The following is a 27094-nucleotide window of genomic DNA, read 5'->3' as shown; positions in this document are numbered from 1 at the left end:
TTTTGCACGATACTCAGATGAAAGCAACTGTTGTATTTCACAAGGTGATGTTTTAGCCAAACTAGCTAGCTCGTAGTGTAGTAAAGTGTCAATCAACAAGTTAGCTGTTGCTAATTTACTAGGCTATGTTACGTTGTTTGTGTGGTCGGATTATAACAAATACAAAATAATTCAGATACACCCAGTCAGTCTAACTTGATTGCTATACATCTTTTTGTTCTCTCTTCCATCTCGTAAACCTACGGAGTTGGCAACGAGACCGTGTTCTCAAAATAAGTTACTGGAAACCATCAAAACAAAAATAAAACGATGCATTACAATCCTAGCAAATTAGTCTGACTGGATGCACCTGCATTATTTTGTACTCATTATAATCCGACCACACAAACAACGTAACATAGCCTAGTAAATGATCAACAACTGCTGATTGTCAACCATGAGCCATAGGCGAGACTGCAGAATGACTCCCAGACCACTTGACGAAAGGCGATCAAGCAAGCTCATGGTGCTTGGATACCTTCAAACCTTTTTGGTTGGCTTCTACTTTTCTGGGAAAACCTTTCTGGTGAGTAGATTATTTATAATCACAAGTTATACACATACCTGTGGCATGATATTGAGATGAAAGCATGACTTGTTGTTTTCCACCAACTGATGTTTTTGCTAGCTAGCTCGTTGCTATGTTTAGTCTAATTAGAGCAAACAATAATGCAGACATCCATTTTTAAATTGATGGCTATGTTTTGTGATCTCTTGCTACCATCTACTGCCATTCATTATTCCTCATTTATTGTCAGGCCACAGTTCAAGTATTGCAAAAATGAGAGGCAAGTGTAATTTCTTTGGAAAATCTAGGCTAGGGCTACTTGATGGACGACATGTAGAATAAACCAGACTTTATGCTTATTCAATATAACAACCTATTGAAATGACAAGACTAATGTATGACTAATGTTTCATAGGGTAATGAACACACCTCTTGAGTGCCTGCTGTTGACCGTTTTCTATGTATTAAACATCTCCCTTTCGAGATGTTTAATACATAGTTGAAAGATGGTTCAGATGGTTCAATAATGTTGAAAGATGGTTGCACTGCTGTACAAATTGTCCATGTATAGTACATGGCCTTCTGTCAGGTGTCAAGCAAGTAAGGTCAGCACAAAGCGACTATTCCCTGCTGAACATCAACTAGACCGTCGAGCACTTAATTCCTTGGTGTACCAGCAGCGGCTGAAAGCCCATTTCACATCCCACATCCTCACCACATTGTATAGAGCAGTGGTTCTCAAACCTGTCCTCAAGTACCACCTATCCTACATGTTTTAGATGTTTCGCTGCTCCAACACACCTGATTCAAATAAATGGGTCATTATCTAGCTCTGTAGAAGCCTGGTAACAAACATGCATTTGAATCAGGTGTGTTGGAGCAGGGAAACATCTAAAACATGCAGGACAGGGGGTACTTGAGGACATGTTTGAAAACCACTGGCATAGAGGGACTATAGAGAGCATCCCGAGGAACTGCATCACGGCCTGGTTTGCAAACTGCACCACTTCGAACCGAAACTCTGCAGAGGATAGTGAGGACAGCCGAGAAGATAGTTGGGGTCTCTCTTCCCTCCCTCACAAACTTCTATACCTAACGCTGCCTCCGCAAAGCCACACGCATTGTGGACAAACCCATGCAACCCACACGCACCTGTACATCATCAGACTCCACTCAATATTTTTGCATATGGCTGCTACCTCAATAACTCATGTCCACATATTATGGTATTAGTATGTTATGTTTACATTCAGTTTCCCTTGCACTAGCTTACTTGTTTACATTCACAGTATCCCCACTTCTTGGTGTCTTGAGGCATTTGTCACAAATTTCATCTTGTCTTATTGGACCAATTTTATTGACCTAATTCCACGCAGTTGTTGTAGTTGTCTCGATTATATCTAGGTCTTGGAAGAACATTGTTTTGTTTCATTGTGTACTGTAAGTACATGATGACAATAAATGCCAGTTGACTTGTCATGACAACAGATCCAGAAATCCCAAGCCCTTCATGATCCTGGATGTCCATAGTGGATCCTATGTAAAGGATCATGTCCTAAATATAGCCAGTACATCACACAACTCAAACATGCAGACCTTTTTGCCGATATGTTGACGGAAGCTTTGCCTACCCCTACACAGCATCAAGGTTTTAAATAATTTTTATGTGATATTTTTTATAGATGTGTGCTAATGATATTTCTTGATATGTAACGTGACAATGACGAGATTGTAGCCTTTCCTGGACATGTACCTGAAATGGGTAAAAGGATACTGTGGTAAAAATTAATAAACGTGTTGGTGTGGGTTTTTTAACTTCTTAAAATACTTATTATAATAACACTGTCACTACTGTTCCGATTTTCAAATATTCACACAAGTGAATACACAGTGAATGGATGATATATTATTGTAGTGTAGCTGTCGAGAATCTAACTTGGCTAATACCAAAAATGTAGACTGCCATGTTTTTTGTTTTGATCAGTACTCAATGCTTTGTGGGTGTCAAAGGGTCAACGAGATAACCTACTCTTCTCACTTGAAAATACTGAGGGGTCAAGTGGTACATCATCAAGGGTCATATTTGTTGCCAGAACACAAAAAAATCTAAGATGGCCTCTAGTAGCTCAAAACGAGACAAGACAGACGCTTGTCGGATGTTTTAGATGCATATTTGTGAACGTATATCTATTATTTCGATCTCTGGTTGTTTGTACAAAAGTAACATGTGTTGGAAGTGATAGCCAAGTCAAGGAGAACTGATAGTTTTATGGTTTAGTAGGTGACGTGAGTAAAGCGAGAGTTATTTTTGGTTAGCTGTTAGCTAACATTAGCTAAACTAAATTGTCTTAACATTTTCAATAGATAATAAAGGTCAACTTTCTCAAAATATACAGTGTATGTTTATTATTTCGATCCAGGGCCGTCGTTTAGGGGTGAAAGGTGATGACAATTCTAGGGGACCACAGCCCAGGGGGGGCCCACAAAAACCCCAGAAGCCTATTATGTAGGCTTCCCTTTCTATGACTAAATTATTATGCATAGGCCTAACTAATAGGCTACTCATACTAATGCATCAGAATTAAAACAAAGCCACAAAATCAAACCAAATTGGAAAAAAAAAGTTTGCAATTTCAGAGAAATAACACCCTTCTTAAAAAAATGGTTTGGTCCATGGTTCGCTCCTCTTTTGAAAATTTGCACGTAACGTTATTTTTCACGAAATGCAGCAGCAGCCAGCTGGTTATTAAGAGAAATCTGGATGCCAAAAAAGAGAGGAGAGGAAGAAAAGAGAGGCCAGGAGCACATCAGGAGCCCAGAATATCATCGATTTTTCTTTCGAAGAAAGGTGAGAGTGTTAAGATAGCTGAACAGGTGCCCTGTGGTTCACGAGAAATAGCATAGCTCGCCTCGTTCTACGTCACGATGTTGGAGTGACTAATGTTAGGAGCTAACATTAGTCATTAACATTACTGTGTTAACCGAATGACACTAATGTTTAACATTACGTCTGGTCAGCAGTGTAAAATAATCGCCTGACAAGGCTGACATTACAAAATGATCCACTAAATATCATCCACAGAAAAGATCAGTAAGGTTATAATTCGCCAAACGTTATAATACGCTGTCAAAAAATTCCAGTAGCATTAGGACACAATTTTCCATTCTTACATGAGCGTTTACTAAAACAAAACTGCTATGGTAGCCTGTTGACATGAGTCTTGTCAATGTTAAGCAGGGGCTAATCTTACAGCTTGCTGTCCTCATACAATAATAAAGTAAAGCTGTTTCTCTAGAGCTATGGCATTGATAAGCCAATTTAGATTTTGATGTTAATGCCAAGACTAGGTATTTTAGTTCTTCATCAGTTGTTTCATAAAACATAACCATAAATGTGTACAAAAGCAATATGAAATTAAATCATTAAACCTGTATGTGCTGCTACTACATAGTCAGGCCCCTCTAACCAACAAATATCAGAAATCAAAGCTACTACAGACAGTGAAGGGGATAGTGAAGCGCCTCATAGTAGTACCAGTCATGAAACTTCTGCAGACAGTCCAAGCACAGGAAGTGCACAAATACATGAAAGCCAGAATGAAGAGGCAGAATATTTGACATGCGACCCAGGATTGTGGCCAGAGAAGCTCACAGACCATGATCGTGAAGTAATTTTCAGAAAGCTAGGGCTGCCACTCAGACAGTGGCAGAATGCCAAAGGATTCGGTGGGAAAGAAATTCCCTGAGTATTTACAGTATGCTAAGTCAGCTAATGGATGGGAAAAACAGAAGATAGACTGGTTAATGTACAGTCAAAGCACAAAGGCGATATATTGTTTGCCATGTATGTTATTTTCTTGTGATGGCCTCAAAAAACCCTCGGCTAGTACTCTAAATTCCAAAGGGTACAAAACATAAAATCTCAAATGGCGGAGAATGTACAACAAATTCCCTGACCATGAAGCTAGTAAGCCACACAAAACCTGCTACCTCAAGTGGGAAAATGTGAAGTATTCTTTGAAGAAGCAAAAACAAGTTGACAGCAGGGCTGTCAACTTGGGACAAAAAATCGACTGGGACAAAAAATTGGCCCTGGCATTTTTGGCCCAGGCGGCCAACACCTGACTGAAGTATTGTGTCGTGGTGTCGGAAGACTGATTGAAAAGTGCATCATACATTTAAGTCATTTAGCTAAGACTTGCAGTACGTAATGTCACATTAAATAATGTATTTAAACTCAAACTTACGTGGTGGGTCGCTGTATATCAGATGTAAAAATGTCTGTAAAAAAAACGGACCCATCTGCAACCGACGCAAGCACACCCCACAATTTCCCCAGAATTGTACCAGGGGCGATTCTAGGATCAGACCTTTAGGGGTGCTCAGACCCCAATGAGAATGTGACATGAACACAGTGCCTTGCAAAAGTGTTAAACCCCTTTGCTAATATAAATCCCTAATTTAAATGGATAACAATTCATACATTTATGTATTATTATGCAAAATATTGAATTAATGAAAAAACTAAGGATGTCCCTTCATGAACTACCAGCATCAAATGATAATAAACAATATATATATATATATATATATATATATATATATATATTTATGTATTTTTTATTATATTTTTTAGGGGTGCTGAGATGAAATTTAGGGGTGCTTGGCGACCCTTAAAAAGGGTCTAAAATTGCCACTGAATTGTACCCTCTATAGTGACATCAATAATTGCATTGCAGGTTAATATAAGGGGTGCCCCTAAATTTTCTGCTTGTGCTCCTAAAATTTTCAGTAAGGGGCTACTGTGCTCCTAGTGAAAAAAGTTAGTCTGGAGCCCTGAAATACAAGTGTTATACATTGTGTAGAAATCTGAAGCAGCATGCGTAAACATTCATACACGTTAGCTTTCAAACAGAAAGCTATGCAGAAAGTTATGTACATGTGTAATAAATACTGGGGTTGAATTTAACCAATTAAATAATTTTTATTTTTTTGGTGCAGCGTTTATTCGAGGGCGGCGTTTATTACACAACGTTCATTTTTGGTGCGGCGTTTATTCGAGGGCGGCGTTTATTCGAAGGAATACGGTATGTGTTGATCTCACACAAATAATTAATTAATTCTTAAGAGTTATGACTTGTATATGGTATTAAAAAATATATACATATCGAGATTTGATATTGTATTGTGATTATTACTATTTTGCTTAATATTGGCTTAGCAACTTTTAAAACTGTTAATTTAAATAATTGTAAGATTCATATTTTGTGGCTTTGGACAAAAGTGTCTGCTAAATACAATACAGAAACACACACACAGCCTCCCTCCCTTCCTGAGTCCCTGTTAATTTGCCTACTCCTTACCACGTTGTCAACTACTCTTTCTTCCATCTTTTCCTCACTCGCTCCCATGGCCCTGTCATGGTCACTCTCCTCCTCGGCTTCTTCCCTAACCCTGTCAGTATGTTGTTTCTGCTTCTCTGAGCCAGCCACCTCTCCTCCTTCCTCTACCGGTAATGCTGATGTTGAAGCAGCTAAAGCCCCCCCAAACATGTTCGAAATTTTTGCAAGTTTTGTGGCATTCATCTGTAGATCTGAAGATCCATTTTAGCAATGCTAAACTTTAACGATGTTAAACCAGCATACTTATTAGCCAACAGCTCGTGTGTCAAGGCCTGCGGGAGGCAATATTATGATTCAGGGGAAGGGAGTTCCTGGATTTGATTGGGTCAGGCCAGTGCCAATAAAGAAAATTAACCAATGGGCCGCTGTCAGTTCTCTATGGGCCGGCCCGACCAAAACCATTTTTACCACTGGGCCGCTGTCAGTTCTTTATGGGCCGGCCCGGAAAAAAAAAGCCTATAAATTATATTGCCGATTCGGCCCAAAAATGCGTCGGCCCACCGGGAAAATGCCCGGTATGCCAGATGGCCCTGGTTGACAGAAACAGAGCTATTCTTGAGAGAATATTAGACGTCACACTTTTTGGGGCCTCAAGAAATTTAGCATTCAGAAGGAGCACAGACAATCTTGATGATGTACATAATGGAAACTTAGTTGGCATTATGGACTATAGCTATAGCTCAGTATGATCCTTTGTTGAAGGATAATTTACGAAAAGTGAGGGAGAAAAAGACAGTCACAAAAATGACCCATTACCTAAGCCCAGAATCTCAAAATGAGTTCATTAAACTCTGTGGAGACAGAGTTTTGAAAGAAATATTGAAGGAAAGGGAGCATGCAATTTATTATTCATTGATATGTGATGCAACTCCTGATGTCTCCCATAAGGAACAGAATGTAATTCTGTTAAGATATGTTGATCAGAAGGCATAGGCGGAAATCCCGGGGGGGACAGGGCACACACGACCCGCCCATCCTGAGAAAAATATGATTTAAATAAATAAATCACTGTACACAAGGAAATGTCTATTATATATATTTAACATATTACAATGTAGGCTATGTGTTACAGCAGTAATTTTGGTGCCCCCCTCGGGAATTGCTCTTGAGAAAATGTGATAATTGTCCTCCCCAAAATTGATAGCAGATTTTCGCCACTGTCAGAAGGAGAATGATCAGTGGGATGTAATTGAACGTTTACTGCAGTTCGAAGAATTTTATGGAAAGAGTGGCCATGAAATATCAGAGATGATATTGAAGACTTTAGAGGAGCACTGCATTGACATTGCAGATTGCAGAGGCTAGGGGTTCGACAATGGTGCAAATATGTCTGGTAAAGTTAAAGGGGTCCAAGCTGAAATAAGGAAAATAAACCCACTTGCTACATATCCGGCCTGTGCCTCACAAACTCTGAATCTCGTTGGTGTACATGCTGCAGAGTCATGTCCAGAGGTTTCAACATTGTTTGGCTGTTTGAATTGCTTGTATTGTATCTTCTACAGAGCAATGGGCCATTCTCAAAGAAAAGACTAGCTGCTCACTTCATCGCATGTCCGATTCCCGCTGGAGTGCACGCATAGCGGCTGTTAAACTAGTTGCAAATCACTTACCATCGATCACACAGGCCCTGGATAGCATCCTTGCTAGATGCAGCTTAACTAATGAAGCCATATCAGAGGCCATTGGTCTGAAGAATTATTTCACATCTTTGAAAGCCATCGTTCTTCTCACTTTCTGGAAGAAAATCCATTGAAGACAGAAACATAATTCTGCAGTCAGGGAGAATTGCACTTGATGTTGAAGCAGCCAACAAAGGCATTGCGTGAAGAAATGTTGATCTTTCGCAACTTAGCGGATGGTCTTCTTGCAGAAACTTCCCTCGTTGCAGAAGCTATGGATGTTCCCACTGGATTTCCAGTCAGCCACAAGTGAAAGAAAAAAAGTTTTGCAGATGAGTCAGAGGTCAGAAGAGGGCAACCAACAGGAGACAGAATCAAATCTGTTTCGAAACAATGTTTTGTATGTGGCATTAGATAACAGAATCTTTGCCTTGGATACCCGCTTTCAAGCCATTGCCAAGTATATGTGAAGAATTTGCTGCAATCTTGAAAATCAAGGACTTACAATTAGATCAGATTCACTCAGTTTGCCATTCATCAACAAGCAAATACAAACAGGATCTTACTGCTAGCTTTGAAAGTGAAGTGCGACATCTTAAGTCTGTGTATAGTGCCACATTTTCAGACTGCCAATCTCCCCTTGACCTGCTGATTTCAATCTATAAACTGCAGCTCCAGAGCCTTTTAGGAGAAGTGTGTGTTGCCATCCGCATCTTCTGCACTTCTCCACAGAAAGGGCGTTTAGCAATTTAAAACTAGTTAAAAACGACCTCAGATCCACAATAGCCCAAGACAGACTTAATAGCCTTGCCAGACTTTCAATTGAAAGTGAGCTAAGCAGACAGTTGGACTTCAAAAACTTCATTAGTGATTTTGCCAACAAAAAGGTCCGGTATTGGGCTTTGTAGGTGTAGTTTTTGATATTTATTTTACAAGAAGTATTTCATTGTGTTGTCTATTTTATTATTTTGCAAGAAATTCTAATAGAGTTGTAGATGTTACATAGCTACCTTGGTGATTGAGTATTAACTCCACCTTGTGGAGTATCTTGAGCCATAGTAATGTGATATTTTTGTTTGTTGCACACCAGGTGCTTGATGTTTACATGACAATCAAAATGGCATTATAGTTTTAGATATTTATTTTTAATACATTTAACAAGAAAGTACTTTATTATGTTCTTTATTTTTGTTTTTTGCAAGACATTCTAAAAAAGATGTTACATAGCTGTCTACCTTGGTGATTTGAATATTTAACAGCTCCACCTTGTGGAGTATCTTGAGCCTGTATAATGTGAGTTTGAGTGTGTTGCACCAGGTGCTTGATTTTTACATAATACCTAGTGACTCTTTGTTGAGTGTTTAATTGAAAAAATGGGTGCATTGGGTCAGGCACTGTCAAGAACATACAGAAACAGAAAAATAAAGAAAAAATTATAATATATATCAAAGAAAAAAAGTGGTGTAAAATTGATCTTTGGTGATGAAAAGTCGGGGGGCAGGGGCCCACACCAATATTCTTTCAGGGGGCCCAGAATTCCTAGCAACGGCCCTGTTTCGATCTCTGGTTGGTTATACAATAGTAAAAGGTGTTGAAAGTGATATCCAAGTCAAGGAAAATTGATAATTTTATGGTTTACTAGGTGACGTGAGTAAAGCGTGAGTTATTTTTGGTTAGCTGTTAACTTACATTAGCTAAACTAAATTGTCTGAACGTTTTCATATAGATACTCCAACAGCCGCCTCTGCAGTGACCATTTCACAGCGGATAGTTTTAACATGGACCAGAGACAGACGGGGTTCAGGAACACACGGCTTCTCTTGCAGCGCGGAGCCGTACCGAGCATCGCCCTCCCGGCCGTTCCTCCTCCAGTCGCACCTGGACCATACACCACCGCCAGCAGTTCATCACTCAGTTCTGTGTGCTTATTATAATTATACTAGATAATTTTTCCAGAGGTATCTCTGCTATGAGTTAGTGCAAACCACTAACTTGATATTAGGCTACTCGGTGTAGAATGATGGTATTTTGGTGAAATGGTAGCTAATGTGCTAGAAGTAGTTGGAGAGCTCACTGTCTGCTGTCCATTTTTACTCCTGTGTTACAGCTCTGGGGAACATTTCATTTATATGCATCTGTATGTTTCACTCATTGAACAAATATATTCTACATTTACATTTAGTCATTTAGCAGACGCTCTTATCCAGAGCGACTTACAGTAAGTACAGGGACATTCCCCCTGAGACAAGTAGGGTGAAGTGCCTTGCCCAAGGACACAACGTCATTTGGCACAGCCGGGAATGGAACCGGTAACCTTCAGATTACTAGCCCGACTCCCTTACCGCACAGCCACCTGACTCCCTCCACATTCTAATTCTATACTGTTTTGTTCGGCTTGACGTAGCGTCCATTATGTGGCTCGTAGGTACCCAAGGCAGCGCCTTCCAGCGAGGGGGCAGAGCTTCAGCTCCTTCAGGCGACACGCCCCCCCAGTCTCAAGCAGAGAAGACTGCAGATTTTCTCACGATTTCAAAGCCCAATTTAACATACTTGTTAATGTTTTTTTTTTTCATTTGAATTTGGATGGATAGTTAATAACACATTCTTCTGTGGTGTGGTGTACTTAAAACTCGTTTTCAATTCCACTTTACAGGATCTTTAAAGGAGATATTGTTTGGCAGGGAAGACTGAGGTCTGGTGACCATTAGCTTGTCACCTTGTGGGGGTAGGGTTGATGTTGTAAATGTCCATTGCAAGGGACGCACACACGTAAACATGCATGCACGCGCGCCAGGTCTATGCCAGGGAGCCAATGAAGGAAGAGCCATGGAACATTTGCATGCCTTTGTTTTAGCCAATAACAGTCAAGAGCGGTTCTGTTTAAATAGGTTGCTAGCACAACATGCTAGCGGACAAACTTTGTAGCACAATGGCGTGTGATGTTTTGTCTCCTTGTGGGCCGGCCGCAAGCAATAAAGCTTTCTTAAACTTGTTCACGGACTGACTGTGCAATGCTTGATAGATTAATATTTCTGACAAACTGCCAGTCTGCTGTGAACAAGGCAGACTTCATCCCGGCGTTTGACGGGATGCTTCTCCATGACCTTGCACTCAGGGGCGCCACCAGGAATTTCGCCCCCCCCCCCCCCCCCCAGCACACGTTAGCAACGACACATAACTACAACGTGCATAGATGTAGTAAGACTGTTGCACACAGTAGGCTACTGGCAGCATCATACATTTAAGTAATTCAAGACTTGCATGTACAGTAAGTAATTTCACATTAAATAATGTATTTAAACTCAAGCTTGTGTGGTGTGTCGCTGTCTTCAATGCCAAAGCCTAAACTTGATGTCAAAAGAAACGTTTTTCATTTCCGGCGTATTCAAACAATCCCCTTAAGTTTGGCTAGCATCAGCAGCTAGGCTAGCTTAGCACAATTTACCGAGGTCAGCTTCTCCACCGTGCAGGGCTCTAGTCTAAGATCAAATGGTCGTATTTGGCATTGTTACTGACAATGATCGCTTCCAGCAAACTTCTTTTGAATTAGCCATTTCCCCCTAAATAAATGTCAAGCTTATTTACGTTTTTTTGGGGGCATATTTTCAGTTAGCAGATGGTACCGTTTCAATCGCTATTCTATCTAATACTGCCGGTGACAACGTTGTTACTTAGAATAGCTTGTTTCAAAGGTGGTTCTTAATGAATGAATGCAATATGAGTGGGCTAAATGCTTGAAAATATCAGTACTGTAGAAGGGAAAAACTTAAGGTGACGTTTAAGTCATATAGTTAGGTTAGGTTCATTCTACATAACATTTAGTCATTTAGGAGACGCCCGTATCCAGAGCGACTTACAGTAAGTACAGGGACATGCTACACTTTTTGTATTTTGAATTGTACATGAGCAGCAACAAATGTAGGCTATGCTTTAAAATCTATGCAATCTTCATAAATAATAAGTAGGCATTTTTATATAAAATATACAGAAATATCAGTTGTAAAAATTACAGTTAATAAACGGACCCATCTGCAACCGATGCAAGCAAGCACACCCTACAATTTCCCCAGAAATTGTACCCTCTCTAGTTAATGGATTGCTTCTTGGACTTCGATAGTAATGGGGAGACTGGGGTGCTGCTGACTCATCTGTTGTTAAGTCTGTTAAAAGGGGCAGGGAGTCGGGACAATGATTTAATCTGAATATCTTGCTAAATGTTTCCCTGCACTGATGAAATGTTGATGAAATGTAGGCTAACACTGCACCCAGCTAACAAAATGACGTCCCCAGGACGTCCCTTGTTATCTGGGTAGCTAGATAGCTTATATGGACATTAAACCAACAGGTTAATACCACTCACAGATTGGCTACCCACCTTTCTTGGTAAAAAAATGGGTTACTGATTGAAACCCTCTCTTTTGTCTATCCTCTCTTTCTTTTTTCTCTGATCTTTTCCGAAACCCTGATTTGTGTTTACGGCCCGATATTCTAGCGACTAGCACATCTATGACTGCAACTAAACACCGTCACCGATAAGTGCGCTAAGGCAGGATCAAACCATTTCATGCAGATACAGGGGGATGGTCGGTCAATATGGATGTTTACTTTTTGGTCAATAGGGATATTTAACCTTTATTGCCAAACACAAGTAAAAACAAAGAGATCATTCATTGTATTATTATATTTTAAATGTATTATATACTCGATGATGGTTTATATAATATAATTTTATATTACTTTTTGGGGCCCCTGTCAGTCAGGGGCCCTTAGAATCGTCCTAACTTTTCCCCCCTATACGGCGCCCCTGCTTGCACTGACAGAGACATGGATTCGCCCAGAGAACACGGCAACTACAACTCAGGCCGTCGACTTCATGTCTCTCCTGACTTCCTTCGACCTGACGCTGCTGAACACTCCGGCGACCCACAAGGCAGGAAAACAGCTCGACTTCATCCTGACACGCAACTGTATCACTGACTTCAACTCTTCAACCCCACTGCACATTTCTGATAACTTTTTTATCCAGTTATGTCTCTCTCCCTCCAACTCCTCCTGCCTCCCCACCCCTCGTAACTTATCGCCGCAATCTCTGCTCCCTATCCACCTCCAATTTCTCCTCTATTGTAACATCCTCCCTCCCTCCCATTGACGAGTTCACGACTCACCCAACCGACACTGCCACCAACATCCTGATATCCACATTAACTGCGTCACTTGACACTCTGTCCCGTCAACCAGGCCTGCACGATCTTCTTACTCCTCCCATGGCTTCTCCTACCACTGCTATGCTGACGACACGCAGCTGTACCCTTCGTTCCCCCCGACTGATCCGGAAATCTCAGCTAGAACCGAGGCCTGCCTCACAGACATCTTTGCCTGGATGATCAAGCACCACCTCCAGCTGAACTCCAACAGAACTTCTCATCATCCCGGCCAAACCCTCGATCTCCCACGATCTCTCAATCACCCTGGGATTTGCGATGTTGACCCCTTCATCCTCTGCCAGCAACTTCAGGGTTACCATGGATGACAAGCTCGCCCTCACGGCCCACATTGCTGCGGTCTCCCGGTCGTGTAGATTCACCCTCTACAACATCTGGAAGATCAGGAGATACCTGTCTGAGCATTCCACCCAGCTGCTAGTCCAAGCACTTGTCCTCTCCAAGTTGTACTACTGCAACTCGCTGCTCGCCGGTCTCCCAGCATGCGCAACCTTCCCTCTCCAGAGGATTCAGAATGCAGCGGCCCGCCTGGTCTTCAATCTACCCAGACGCTCCCATGTTACCACGCTCCTCACCTCCCTCCACTGGCTACCCATCACGGCCCGCATCAGATTCAAGACCCTGGTACTGACCTTCCGAGCGGTGATCAGGACTGCACCCGACTACATCCAGCCTTACACCCTCACCCGCCAACGATAGTCTTCTTCTGACAACCGTCTGGTGGTCCCACCTCTCAAGAGCCCCGCTCCCAACCCAAGCTCTTCTCCTGTCTGGCCCCCCCATGGTGGAGTCATCTCCCCACCTACACCAGAGATACTGACTGTCTCTCCACCTTCAAAAAAAGGCACTTGTTCCAGGAGTACAACGGTACTTAAGAAAGATTTGTTGGATCAGATGTTAGTTTATTTCCTCCAAGAACACAATTACATTTATTGAGGGACTTGTTGCACTTGTTGGCTAGTTGTAACTGATTTAACTACTTGTACTCGCTGTGAATTATATTATTGTTGCTTGCTTTCCTCCAGGTACACTCTAGCACTTTCAAGGATCATGTTGTTTAATTGTAATTTGTTTAACTACATGCTCTTCTGGTTCTACCCATTGGAGGGGGGGGGGGGACAATCTCATTGTTTATGATAATTGACCTATGCACTTTTTGTAAAGCTCTTTCTTGTAAGTCGCTTTGGATAAAAGCGTCTGCTAAATGTAAATGTAATACACAGGACCTAAAACTGTGAGCAACTCATCAACTCATTCCACCTAAAGTCAGCATTCTACATGGGGATTATTTTGCTCTGACACAAAGTGAACATACCAGAGTTTGCTCATCACAGAGGGAACTGCTGCTGAAGCCTAGCAGGGTCTGGAAAATCCCCTGTTGGTCACATAGCTCATAACAGTATCTATCAGCCAAGCCTTCTTCCAGGACACTGATGATCCACTTTCGCTCCACCTTGTGCTGCAGAGTAAAACACACACTTTCACACCACAATCAGTCACAAACACCCTAATGTAATAAGTTTTACCTATATTTCTCCAGCTTCTTGTTAGGCTTGTGCCAAAACAACCCTACCTCCATGTCAAAGCTGTAGAAGAGCTTGAAGAACTCTGGGACTCTTCTGAGGTCTAGACTCTGATGACATAGCAGGAACCTGTTAACTGAAACATACATGTGGTCCTCTGCAAAATCAAAGACAAATGTTCATGAATACATTAATCTTCAATGAATACATACATACTAACCAATTCAGAAAGTATATGTACCCCCCCGGTCTGACGGGCAAACCGCACCCTACCACCTTAACTAACAGGTTTTCTGCGGGAAACCCTGCACACCAAAATTGTTTAACAGTGTAGGAATTAGGGCACTTTATACTTGTGTTACCCCCTTTTAAACGGACCAAAAGTAAACGGACAGTTGGCTGATCAGCTGTTACATGGCCTAGCCAGGTGTGTCATTCCCTTTTTTAGTTTACAAATAAGTTGATAAAAGGTCATTTCAAGGGAATATATTGCTGTTAACTCTCAAAATTAAGCTCAAAGAACTGTCACAATCCAGGGCTAATAATTGCAACCATTTTGGGTGCATATGCTCCTGAAATTGTATCTGTGCCACCAAAAAATTAATTTGAGAGCATTTGTGCGAGTGCAAATAATTGTTATGGCGCGACCATGTTTTCATTACTTTATAAAACGCTCGCTAATTAGCCTACTGCACAGTTTGTGCCTGCTGTGAGCTGATCCAGTGACCGGTCCACTGCTCTATCCAATGTTACATAACGTAAACTTAATTATTACGTTCTTAACTTTAATGCTGATTTTAGATTAGGTTAAAATTAGCCATCAATCACTCCTTGTCACTGTGCTCTGTTGTCACATGACAGGGAGCCAACTAGTGCGGAGGGGAGTCAGATGGCTGAGCGGTGAGGGAGTCGGGCTAGTAATCTGAAGGTTGCCAGTTTGATTCCCAGCTGTGCCAAATGACGTTGTGTTCTTGGGCAAGGCACTTCACCCTACTTGCCTCGGGGGAATGTCCCTGTACTTACTGTAAGTCGCTCTGGGTAAGAGCGTCCGCTAAATGACTAAATGTAAATTGGGGAGGCTGTCCCAGGACTAGGGACTGATGTCTGCAAGCTGTCGAACACGGTGCATCCCTCTGCTTTAAGAAGTATTCTGTGTCTCGCCACGTTTCAATACATTTGACGTGCTTCCCCCTTTGCACGTAATTGTTTGGAAACATTTGTAGCATTAGCGAAGCCTGAATCCTTGGCTGTGAAATACAGCCACACTTTCGACCGCTTCGCTTCAGGACATTTTAAATGCACTAAAAGCTAGCTAACGATAGACTAACAGAGCAAGTGTAATATGTTTACTAGCGATCACGTGCAGTGAATGGTTAATATGCTTTTATGTCCGTTTTGGTGAGCCCAGAGGGAAAATATGGCATTTTGAAAGTAGATTACATTAACGGTAGCTAGCTAGTGGTAGACTACAGAGAAAGTGTGAATATTTTACGTCTGTTTCGGAGCGACAGAGGGAAAATATTTCAGTCAACACATTAAGTGCAACCAAAATGAGGAACCGAAATGTGTGTTCTAATCCGGTCCGATTCCTACCGGATGCGTAGTTCCATAGTAGAATCGGGTTTCGGTACCCAACCGTAATCATGACCCCAAGAATCTATTCGAATCGAATTGTGAGGTACCAAAAGATTCCCACCCCTAATATAACATTACCGTCCGTGCTTCAAAATGATACAGTGATATACATTTTAGGCCATACCGCCCAGCCCTATGGTAGCACAAAGCCATTAGGATGAAAAATGTGTCATATACCCACCAGGCTTCAGCATCTGATGGGCTGCCTTGCTGATGTAACTGGTCAACACAAGGGGGAGCCTGAGATTATGTTGCTTGATGCCATTCTTGACTGTGTCCATAAGATAAAGCAGCTAAAAGTACAAAAGCCAGAAAACAAGTACCGAGTTTGTTTGGAACTGACCAATATTAGATGAATGAAAGAAAGTAAAACATAGAGTCACAGTCTGTTTACTTGTTTCTTCTCTTTCAAGCGTGCTCCCTCAAGGTGCTGGCAAAAGCAGGCCAGAACTTGGTAGGCTGCTGCCCTCAACTTTGAGTCATAACTACTCAGGGACACCATTACAAACCCAAGGGCATGGCTGGATACAAACTTCAAGCAGTCAATTACTGACTCTGTGACAAAGACATAAGGGTTTGATGGTAAATTACTTTGAACCGAACTTACAATACAAACAATCTTTAACAATGATGAATAAGATAGTCACCTGGCTGTAGCATTGCACTGAAGAGTGGCAGGAGAAAGCAAGGGTCATATAAACTCTCAAGGTCCTTCACTTGGTCGTCTCTGTAAACCATCTCTTTTCCCTCCTGTTAAAGGATATTGTCTTGATATGTAATTCCCATTCCACAGCTTAATGTATATTGGGTGAAGGGCTGTGGCTCACAAACCTTTGGGATGATTCTGCGTTGCTGGGGGAAATGGGTGATTGTGTGTAGCATCCTCTCAGCTTTCAGAAGGTCCAGTATGTCCTCTGTGCTGGGTTGCTGCCAAAGGGACTGCCCCAAGCTTTTCTTTGCCTTGTGGTGGTCTACAGCTGCAGGGCCCCAGAGGAGAGACCTGGCGATCACAACACATCTCTTTAACACACTGACACACAAACTGAAGTTTAAATGCTCAACATCCTAAGTTGATGCCAGGGGTATCAACATGTCAAAATTGTTATAAATTGATTTGCATTTTAATGAGTGAAATAAGTAATTGACCCCTCTGCAAAACATGACTTAGTACTTTGTGGCAAAACCCTTAATGGCAATCACAGAGGTTAGATGTTTCTTGAAGTTGGCCACCAGGTTGCACACATCTCAGGAGGCATTCTGTCCCACTCCTCTTTGCAGATCTTCTCCTCAAAACCTTAATGACTTATTAAGGTTCTGAGGCTGACGTTTGACAACTCGAACCTTCAGCTCCATCCACAGATTTTCTATGGGATTAAGGTCTGGAAACTGGCTAGGCCACTCCAGGACCTCAATGTGCTTCTTCTTGAGCCACTCCTTTGTTGCCTTGGCTGTGTGTTTTTTTATTGCGAGATTAACGTTATTTTAGGCCTAGCAAACTTTGTAGGTTTTTTTCACATGCTTTTGCAACAACTAGTGACGTTAGAAAAAATGCAACACCACAACGGATCTAGCTAGACAGGAAACAAAACAATAGGCACGCCGCACAAACTTGTTTGGGCTTGCAAGCCGGCTAAAGAGTAGTAAGCTAACGTTACGTTTTGAGTGGATGGCGAGCGCGAGATGCTGAAATGGATGCCAATAAGATTCTGAATGGAAAGTTTACCAAAAGTTGCCAAATGGTTCCACTGACAAGACCAAAGTGATCTGTGTGTTTTGTCGTTGTGAACTGAACTATCATCGCAGCACGTCCCGTCTGAAATACCACTTGATGGCCAAGCACACAGCTGATGCAAATTTTCAGCTCCCTCGTCAAAGCCAGGCGATTGCAATGTTGTTTTCAATAAAAAAATAAGGGGGTTGCTGGGTGGTGTTAAGCAGGCACAGTCTTAAGGTTACCCAGATATGTCAGCACTGGATCCCAGACCGAGAAGAATTTGTCCCTGGACAGTGCGCATTTTATTTTCTCCAACTGTATGAACTGCATTAGGTCATTAAACCACAGAGACACACTGGGTGGATATTTAGATTTCCAATGTAAAATAATTCTCCTGTGTGCCAGCAATTATGTTTTTATATCTTGTCCTTATTGTAGAATATCTCCTGTCTGTAGTACCAAAAATGGCCATTACTGCGTTGGCTTGTAGATCAATATTAAGAGCCCCTGACAATGTCTTAAAGATTGTAGACCAATAGGATGCTAGGGCTGAGCACGACCAAAACATATGGGTTAAGTTGGCAGGAGTATGTCGACACCTGTCGCAGCTTGCATCTCTGTTAGGGTATATTTTAGCAAGTCTGGCTTTGGAGTAGTGGGTGCGATGTAAGATCTTGAACTGTATTATGTTTAATTTAGCACAAGTGCTGCCATTCACTCCTAGTAAAACACTGTCCCAAATGTCTCCTTCCAAGTCCTCTCCCAGCTCATCCACCCAGTCTGCCTTGATCTTTGCAAGAGTCGTATTTCTAAAAGAAGATATACAGGTATTGATTCTTGAAATAAGTCCTTTAAAGCTGAAGGTAGTCCCCAACAGATCATCTAAACCAGAAGGTGATGGTAAATGTGGAAAGTTGGGATCCTGATGTTGAAGGAAGCGGCGGACTTGGAAGTATCGAAACAGGCTAGACCGAGGGAGGGAAAATACTGTTTATATACATATCTTTAAATGTAAAAAGGCCTTGCCTTTGCCAGAGAGTAAAGTCAGAGTCCAATCTAGCTGGAAGGAAAAGATGATTGTTGTGCATGGGACTTAAATGGAGAACATTATTAAACCCGAAGCTACGTCTAAGTTGAAACCATATTTTGAGGGTATTGATGATTACTGGATTGTTGGTGTATTGAGAGGCAGAGATGGGAAGGCTGGAGGTGACCAGGGCTCCAAGAGAAGATGCGGCTTCAAAATGGAACCAGTCTGTATCAGGTGACATCACATTGTTGAAATTAAGAAGATAGGTTATGATTAATGGTTTATCTGATTTAAAATGAAACTCATCTTTTTAGTATATTCTATATTACTGGAAACCCTATGTTAAGCTGTTGACTGATTATTATTAATACTACAAACCAGTAGAAGATATTAAGCCCAAAGTGTAAAGATCTGGATATTAGGGGCTGAGGAATGCGGGAAAAGACCACCTGTAGATATGCTTCCACTTTTACAAGCCAGAGGCCCCCAGCTATAAATCAAGTTGCACGTTTAAGACCCTGCACCCACACACTTGTCTACAGCTGTAGAGTTCAGGGCCAGTACCACTAGCCGTAAATTGGGAAAATTGTCGTTTTATAAAAAATAAACAAAAACCTCCCTGTAATCTGCCACCCCAGGACAAGGGACCAATAATGAGAGGGTGTATAATGCATCTGTGACCAACTGTACTGTACAAATAATAGGAAGAAAATTATATAAGGGATTGTCCGGAGAGAAACGGGCAGCCTGCTCTTGGGAGCTTACTCACTTGGATAATTTTGTCACCCTGTGTCTGAATAAACCTTTGTGAGTTCCAGTGCATCTGTTTTGGACTTAGAATCATTTTCAACTTTGGGACTTAGTCTTATTTTTCACTTGTCAGGACTTCACTTATTTCACTATACAAGGGAACTTACAAAATGATTTACAACACAGGAGCGTGGAGCCAGTGCATGATTTTTTGAACATTTGAGGCCCAATAGTAATGACAAAGATTTGGAAGAGCTAGGCCACCTTGCAGTCTAGGCCTCTGTAACAGTTCTAGCTTTATTCTAGGTTTCTTCCCGTCCCATATAAATGAAGTGAAGATCTTATCAATAGATTTGAAGAACGGTTTAGGGAGATAAAGTGGAATACACTGAAAGAGAGAAATTTGGGGAGCACATTCATTTATATACAGTTCACTTTCCCTGCTAACGATAGGTAAAGTGTCTTCCATTTCTTCAGGTCTGACTTGACTTTCTCAAATAGCAGCATGTCCCTTGTAATGTTAATGCCCAAATATCTAAAGCCATTTTTAGACACATGGAACGGTAGAGCATTGTCTTGTATTTGAAGACAAAGGTCATTCACTTTGGCTAAAATTCAGTTTGTACCCAGAAAAAGCACCAAACCTCCTCAAATCACGGATCACATGGGGGGCGCTTGAAACAGGGTCTGATACATACATTAATAAATCATCTGCGTACAGAGATACTCTATGCTCTTCCCCTCCCATATGGATTCCACTTAACGAGGGTAATGATTTGAGTGTAATGGACAGGGGCTCTATGGCCAGGGCAAATAGTAGTGGGCTTATAGGACAGCCCTGGCGGGTGCCTCTTGACAGCTGAAAATACTGAGCGCGCTTACCATTTGTAATTACTGAGGCTTTGGGTGAGGTATATAAGAGGGTAATCCATGACATGAAATTAGGACCTTACCCACATTTCTTTAAGCATGTAAATAAATATTTCCATTCTACCCTATCGAAGGCTTTCTCTGCGTCAAGCGCGATAACCACCTCGGGGATCGCACTGGGCGCAGGAGAGTGAATAATATTTAATAGCCGGTGGATATTTGTAAATGAATGACGCCCCAAAATAAAACCAGTCTGGTCAGCAGAGACCACGTCAGGCATTGTGGCTTCTAAGCGTAAGGAAAGGGCCTTGGCCAAAATCTTCACGTCACAATTGAGGAGGGAGATAGGTCGATATGAGCTTCATTCTGTGTCATCTTTACCTGGCTTAAGCAAAAGGGTAATTGATGCTTGTGTCTGCGGAAGGAATCCATGGGACACAGAGTCATTAAACATATCAAGTAAAATTGCAGATAATTTACCAGAGAACTTTTTATAGAACTCTATAGGGTACCCATCAGGGCCAGGCGTCTTGCCATTCTGCATTGCCTTAATCGCATCAACGATTTCTATACATTTTAGTGGAAGCTCAGTCTCAGTCCTATGTCTTGTTTTGATAGAAGGAGCTTGGAGACCATTGAAAAAATGTTCCATGTCAGAGCTATCATTCGGTACCTCTGACGTATATAGATTTTAATAAAATGAGGTGAATGTTTCGCCAATTTCTTCTGGATCAATAGTTAGTTCACCATCATCTTTCCGTATCTGTGGGATCTGTCGAGACACAGAGCGGCACTTAAGTTGGTGTGCTAATAGCCGTCCAGCTTTGTCGCCATGCTCAGACATACCCCCGTGATTTTAATATGAGACGTTCTGTCCTTTCAGTTGATGTAAACGAATTGTATTGTGTTTGGAGATCCAGCTTAAAAAAAATATAATTCAGGGGAGGGAGAGGTGGAGTACTGAGAATCCACCATAGCTATTGCTTTAATGAGCTCCTTGTGTTATACTTTTAATTTTATTTGTTCTAGCAGAATAAGATATAATCTCACCCCTGATTACCGCTTTTAATGTTTCCCACAAAAGAGAAGGGGAAATGTCATCCTTTTTGTTGGAACAGTGTTTCCCACACAGACTAATTTGTGGCGGTGCGTCACAGAATCAACACCGGCACCCACATATTGCGTTTCGTTATTCCTTAAAAATATTTGGTTTACGCTATTTAAAACATGCAGCGTATTCGTTCAGCTGCATTTCCTTTCCCTGCTCTCCCTCCATCTCTCGGTCACTCACGCGTGTCTCTCACATACAGACACAGTCACAACGTCAGCACACGTTAGCAACGACACATAGATACGCCGTTCTAGACAGACAGCGATATCAGTGAGCCCTCAGCATTAGTACCATAGCTAAAAGTCTAGGAAAGTTGAGGTTACTTTTCGCTAGGTACCTATGAACATGTCTTAATCTGCTAGACAAGGTTAGGGTTCCTCTTTGTTCTTTTGGTGAGCAATCACACGTGCCCTACTTACCGGCGTCATGGAGCCGACCAGCTAAATAGTCATTTAGCACTAGCGTTGCTACCTGCATATACCAGCTCCGTTTTTCTCCTAGATTCAGACCTAGTCCTGGTAAATTGTAGAGCTAGCCAACTACTACTAGGGGTGGAACGGTACACTGAAGTCACGGTACGGTTCATACCGCGGTTCAGACATCACGGTTCGGTACGAGTTGGGTACAACGGAGGGAAAAGCAAAACAAACCAGGTTCCTCTACGAGTGAATACGGGCACATTGAAGATGACATGTAAAATCCGATTGCGTCAGGGATTTTTTTGGCCCTATTTGTATGTGTATTTAATGGCTGGTAGGGAAGTTGGACAGTTTTTTTTGGTCTCGTTCCAGTGATTGGCAAACCTGGGTGATGGCGTCGGATATTTTTAGTCATTTAGCACACGCCAGATGCATTATATGCGTTAGCATGTTAGATGTATTTCCACTCACATACCCCACAACCAGTGACGTGCGGTGATGTCAGTAAGAGGCTAGGCACTGAGTTATGAAAGCCAGATTACCTAATTTATTGTTAGGCTAATATGTCAAAACAGTAAACGCAGTAAACAGTACAAGCAGCCACATAGCCAATCTTTTCTTCATATCAGTCTGTTTGAAACGATCGAAAACATGTTGTCCCTTTTGCTGCAGTAACTTAGTCCATCTAGGGCCCCGTCCACACTAGCCCGGGTAAATACAAATACCCGTATTCGAATTGAAAACGATCTCCGTCCACACTAGCGTTTTCATATCGTTTTCCAAATGTTTGCCGTCCACACTAACACGGGTACATGACAATCGTTGTCATGGTTACGCCACTCCTGCCCCTCCCTCCAGCCATCACGCTGCTCTGTTTACATACTCCTCGGGCAATACTATTTGGTGTTGTATAATTGGGTGTGCTTTGCCTTCGGCAAGGGCACAACCTTTGTTCTCTCACATGTATATTTATTATTATTATTTATTTTTGCCCCCCTAAATCTTCGTCAATATTTGGCCTACATAGACAACCTAGGTGTAAAAAGTTTCGTCTTGGTAGCGATTGAGTTGCTTGTATTTTGATTTACGTTCCGTTGCATGGTTTAGGCTCAAGTTAAGTTTTTGTGGCGAAAAGTTAAGCTAACGGTGGCTAATTTGCTAGCCACAGTCACTGACGTTACTAACGTCACTACGTCACTAACGTCACGAAAACTCGCGTGACTACCTCTAGCAGAACATTAGTTTAGCAGCTCGTTAACTTCTGGGAGATAGCTAAGCTAACTGCTTTACTGCAAGGCAGCTGCAGAAACGCCACAAGCAAAGAGGCCAGGGTGATAACTATTTACAAATTTTACTTTGTGATATGACACACAATTGTGATGTGTAATGTACAATATAAGCTGATATTATTAAGGAAGTACATCTACTTTCGGAAACAGTAGTCTACTATTTCACTGAAGTATTAGCATCATGACATTAGCCTCTGTTGCCCGGGCAACACATACTACAGTGGTCTATGATGCATCTGTGTTCAATCGTTAAAATAAACATTCCTCACAAATACATTTTCGTTGTAGGATTTATTATGACATTAGTAAACGATTTGTTGGTGAAATTACCATTACCTGTGGTTTCAAACCAGTGTATCTCACTGCAACGCTGTAGCCTACCCGAGACACGAGTGAGTAGCTAACAAAAACATCTCCACAGCTGTTTAGGAAGTTAAACGGCGACACAACATGTTCGGCACTCCCCTTACTTAAATCAAAAGTCTTTCAATAGGTGAAACTATCTGACTACTAACCTGAACTTCATTGCCACAGCCTAAACTTTGTCAATCTGTTCATGAAAATAATTAATTTCAGCCTTAACCGTACAACCGAACGTTCAATCAAATTCAACCAACGCAATCGCTACCAAGACGAACACAGCAGTAGTCTAGTACTGTACCGTAGTAGTACAATTTACCGGGGCAGCTTCTCCACACAGGGCTATATCGCATTGTGCGTTGTTACTGACAATGATCGCTACCAGTGAGCTTTTTATAAATGAGCGATTTTCCACTAAATAAATGTCAAGCTTATTTACGTTTTTGGGGGCATATTTTCAGTTAGCAGATGGTACTGTTTGAATCGCGATTCCATCTTCTACTGCCGGTAACGTCGTTGAATAGTCTTCAAAGGGGGTTCTTTATTAATGAATGAATGCAATATGAGTAGGCTAAATGCCAGAAAATATCACGAGAAAGGAAAAACTTAAAAGTCATAGAGATTAGGTCAATTTTTACTGCCAAATTTATTCGTTTTGATTCAGCTATGAGGCTGCCTCTTGCAGGGGAAATGAGAAGACATCTATTTCATTCTACGCTTCACTCGTATTTTGAGTTGTAAATGAGCAGCAAAAAAAAAGATGCTTTTAAATCTATGTAATCTTTATAAATAATAAGTATGCATTTTTATATAAAATACACAGGAATATCAGTTGTAAAAATTTAATAAAAAAACTGACCCCTGTGCAACCGACGCAAGCAAGCACACCCTACAATTTCCCCAGAAATTGTACTCTCTAGTTTAAAATGGTCCCACCAGCTAGCTGTTCAGCGAGGTCTCACCCAGAATCGCCGGCGCCGCTCTATGTTTGGTTTAAACTGTCTTCTCTGCCTTGTCCCCCTATCGTTCAGGCACACCGAGTACAATGCCCGCCTTCTATGTAGGAGTAACGCGTATCTATTAAGTGATAATACTTGTACCTGAAGTACACTAACTAAACTGGTAAATAAATTATAGAGATGGAGCAGCATATTTCTTTCACCTTCCATGTTCGTCTTGACATTATAGCTATAGTATAGAGCGCAAGCTATCCCCAGTGCCATGGCAACTGAACGTCATCGTATCTGAAAAGCTGGACCCCATCCACACCATAGATACATATAAAAACTAGATGTCTCGTCCGCGTTGCCGGACAATGGAGTCGAACGTCCGCACATGGCGGCCATCTTGCGACAGTCAACTCGCTCACCCATAACATTGTGTTGATGCTACATGTACTTTTTAAATGACCATAACTTTCTCAATTTTCAACCGATTTTGAAACGGTTTGGTTTGTTATCAACGTCAGAGATGTCGGTATGCCACTGCATACTTATGAATAATTATGTTATTAAAAAAAAAAATCGAATAGAAGTATGCAGTGGAATAACGACATCTCTGACGTTGATAACAAACCAAACCGTTTCAAAATCGGTTTAAAATTGAGCAAGTTATGGTCATTTAAAAAGTACATGTAGATTCAACACAATGTTATGGGTGAGCGAGTTGACTGTCGCAAGATGCCCGCCAAGACATCTAGTGTTTATATACATCTATGGTCCACACTACTACGCGAACCCGGCGTTTTCAAATGTCTCCGGCTAAGGGAGCGTATTCGATGAGGTGAGGTGGACAAACAGATGTAGAAACAGGCAGGTAAGAAAGCAGGTCTCAGGATAAGGGAACTCATTTCTATTCTTTCGTTTCTGGCAGATAGGACTTGAATGGGGTGTTAAATGTGTGTATTTTGGGTTGGGCGTGTGATTCATTTTTGATTAATATTATTTAATATAATAAAGTTCTGTGTAATGAATTATTAACGAAGGAATTATTTTGAACACCCCCGGGCAGACATGGATCAAAAAATAAAAATAAGAAGGTCGAGCAATACAATAACTGTAAAACAAACGAGCATATGAAAATGTGCATAACATAAGTATTGAAAGGCAACATAAGTGGTCTGTACAGTAGAAGAGATCCAGGTATGTACTTGTGTACAGTATAATATCGATTAGTCCAGCAATAACGTCAGTGAGTATTCATTCCTCAGGTCCTAAGACCGATGGCTACAGTCTTACTCCTTACTGAACTTCTGACCGATAAACTTCTGAGCTTCATCAGGTGAATCGAAGGTAAATACGTCTTCCCCGCACATCACGCATAGCCGGGCATAGCAGGTGGAATCTGACGTTCCTCCGGTACAAGGCTTGTTTGACGCTGTTAAACGCAGCTCTCTTTTTAGCGAGCGTTGTGCTGACATCTTGATAGACCCTTATGGTGGGACCTTGGTATTTGGGCTCATGATTCCTGGCCCAGCGCAACGCAGCTTCTTTCTGTTGAAATCTGGAGAAACAGACCAGGAACGTGCAGGGGGATGGGATCTGGAGGTCGGGGTCCGGTGGGCCCTCTCCAATTCTGGCGGCGCAGGGAAGACATCGGGACCCATCGCCTGCATCAGTGCCTCGGACATGAACTTCACGGGATCTTTGCCATCCTCGCTGCCTTCAGGGATGTTTAATATACGGGTTAGCTCTTTGCGAGCGATTCTTGAGGTCGTCAATCCGATCCAGAAGTGACTGGTTTTGGAGCGTTTTAATGGCAGACTCTGCTTTCGTTAATCTTTAAAAGTTGTCACCAGCCACAGACTCAACGGAGGTGAGACGGCCCTGGAGAGACTTCATTGTCGATTGTAGGGAGTCTAGTGAGGACTGTAGTGGTTTAATAGCCTCTAGAATCAGGAAAGAGACATCCTCCTTCAGTGAGGTTCTCTGTTTGGCGAATTCTGCAGACAATTGGTCCATGCCAACCACCGCGGGTACCTCTGGAGCTGCAAGAGGTATTGCCGATGTCAGAGAATTGTTAGCTGAAAAAGATGCCAGCTTTCCCGCAGTGCTCGTAGCACCACGTGTGGCCGGAGTTTCCACGTTGTTGGCAAAAGGAAAGTAACAAAAAGCAAACTGGGAGCCCCCACATGTGCGTCCTCTCTCTACATATCACAACCGGAAGTCGTTGTGATTAAATACTTTAATCGTTTGACAGCCCTAGTTTTGGGTCATTGTCGTGCTGGAATACCCATCCGCGACCCATTTTCAATGCCCTGGCTGAGGGAAGGAGGTTCTCACCCAAGATTTGACGGTACATGGCCCCGTCCATATTCCTTTGATGCGGTGAAGTTGTCCTGACCCCTTAGCAGTAAAACAACCCCAAAGCATAATGTTTCCACCTCCGTGTTTGAAGGTGTGGATGGTGTTCTTGGGGTCATAGGCAGCATTCCTCCTCCAAACACGGCGAGTTGAGTTGATGCCAAAGAGCTTGATTTTGGCCTCATCTGACCACAACACTTTCACCTAGTTCTGCTCTGAATCATTCAGATGTTCATTGACAAACTTCAGACGGGACTGTACATGTGCTTTCTTGAGCAGGGGACCTTGCGGGCGCTGCAGG

The 27094-nt window shown here is 42.0% G+C and overlaps 1 protein-coding gene across 2 annotated transcripts in view; it reads right to left on the bottom strand.

Annotated features, from left to right (window-relative positions):
- urb1 (URB1 ribosome biogenesis homolog) overlaps positions 1-27094 on the bottom strand; it is a 91396-nt gene that overhangs the window by 9775 nt on the left and 54527 nt on the right. For both annotated transcript variants that reach the window (XM_062458236.1, XM_062458237.1), the window contains exons 29-34: positions 16780-16948; positions 16596-16698; positions 16343-16503; positions 16130-16241; positions 14364-14470; positions 14106-14249 (exon numbers count right to left, since the gene is read on the bottom strand). In XM_062458236.1, the coding sequence (XP_062314220.1) occupies positions 14106-14249; positions 14364-14470; positions 16130-16241; positions 16343-16503; positions 16596-16698; positions 16780-16948 (796 nt within the window). The remainder of the gene's footprint in view (positions 1-14105; positions 14250-14363; positions 14471-16129; positions 16242-16342; positions 16504-16595; positions 16699-16779; positions 16949-27094) is intronic.

Source organism: Osmerus eperlanus, chromosome 4, assembly GCF_963692335.1.
Source record: "Osmerus eperlanus chromosome 4, fOsmEpe2.1, whole genome shotgun sequence".
Classification (NCBI taxonomy): domain Eukaryota; kingdom Metazoa; phylum Chordata; class Actinopteri; order Osmeriformes; family Osmeridae; genus Osmerus; species Osmerus eperlanus.
This window is presented reverse-complemented; position numbering and strand designations above follow the sequence as displayed.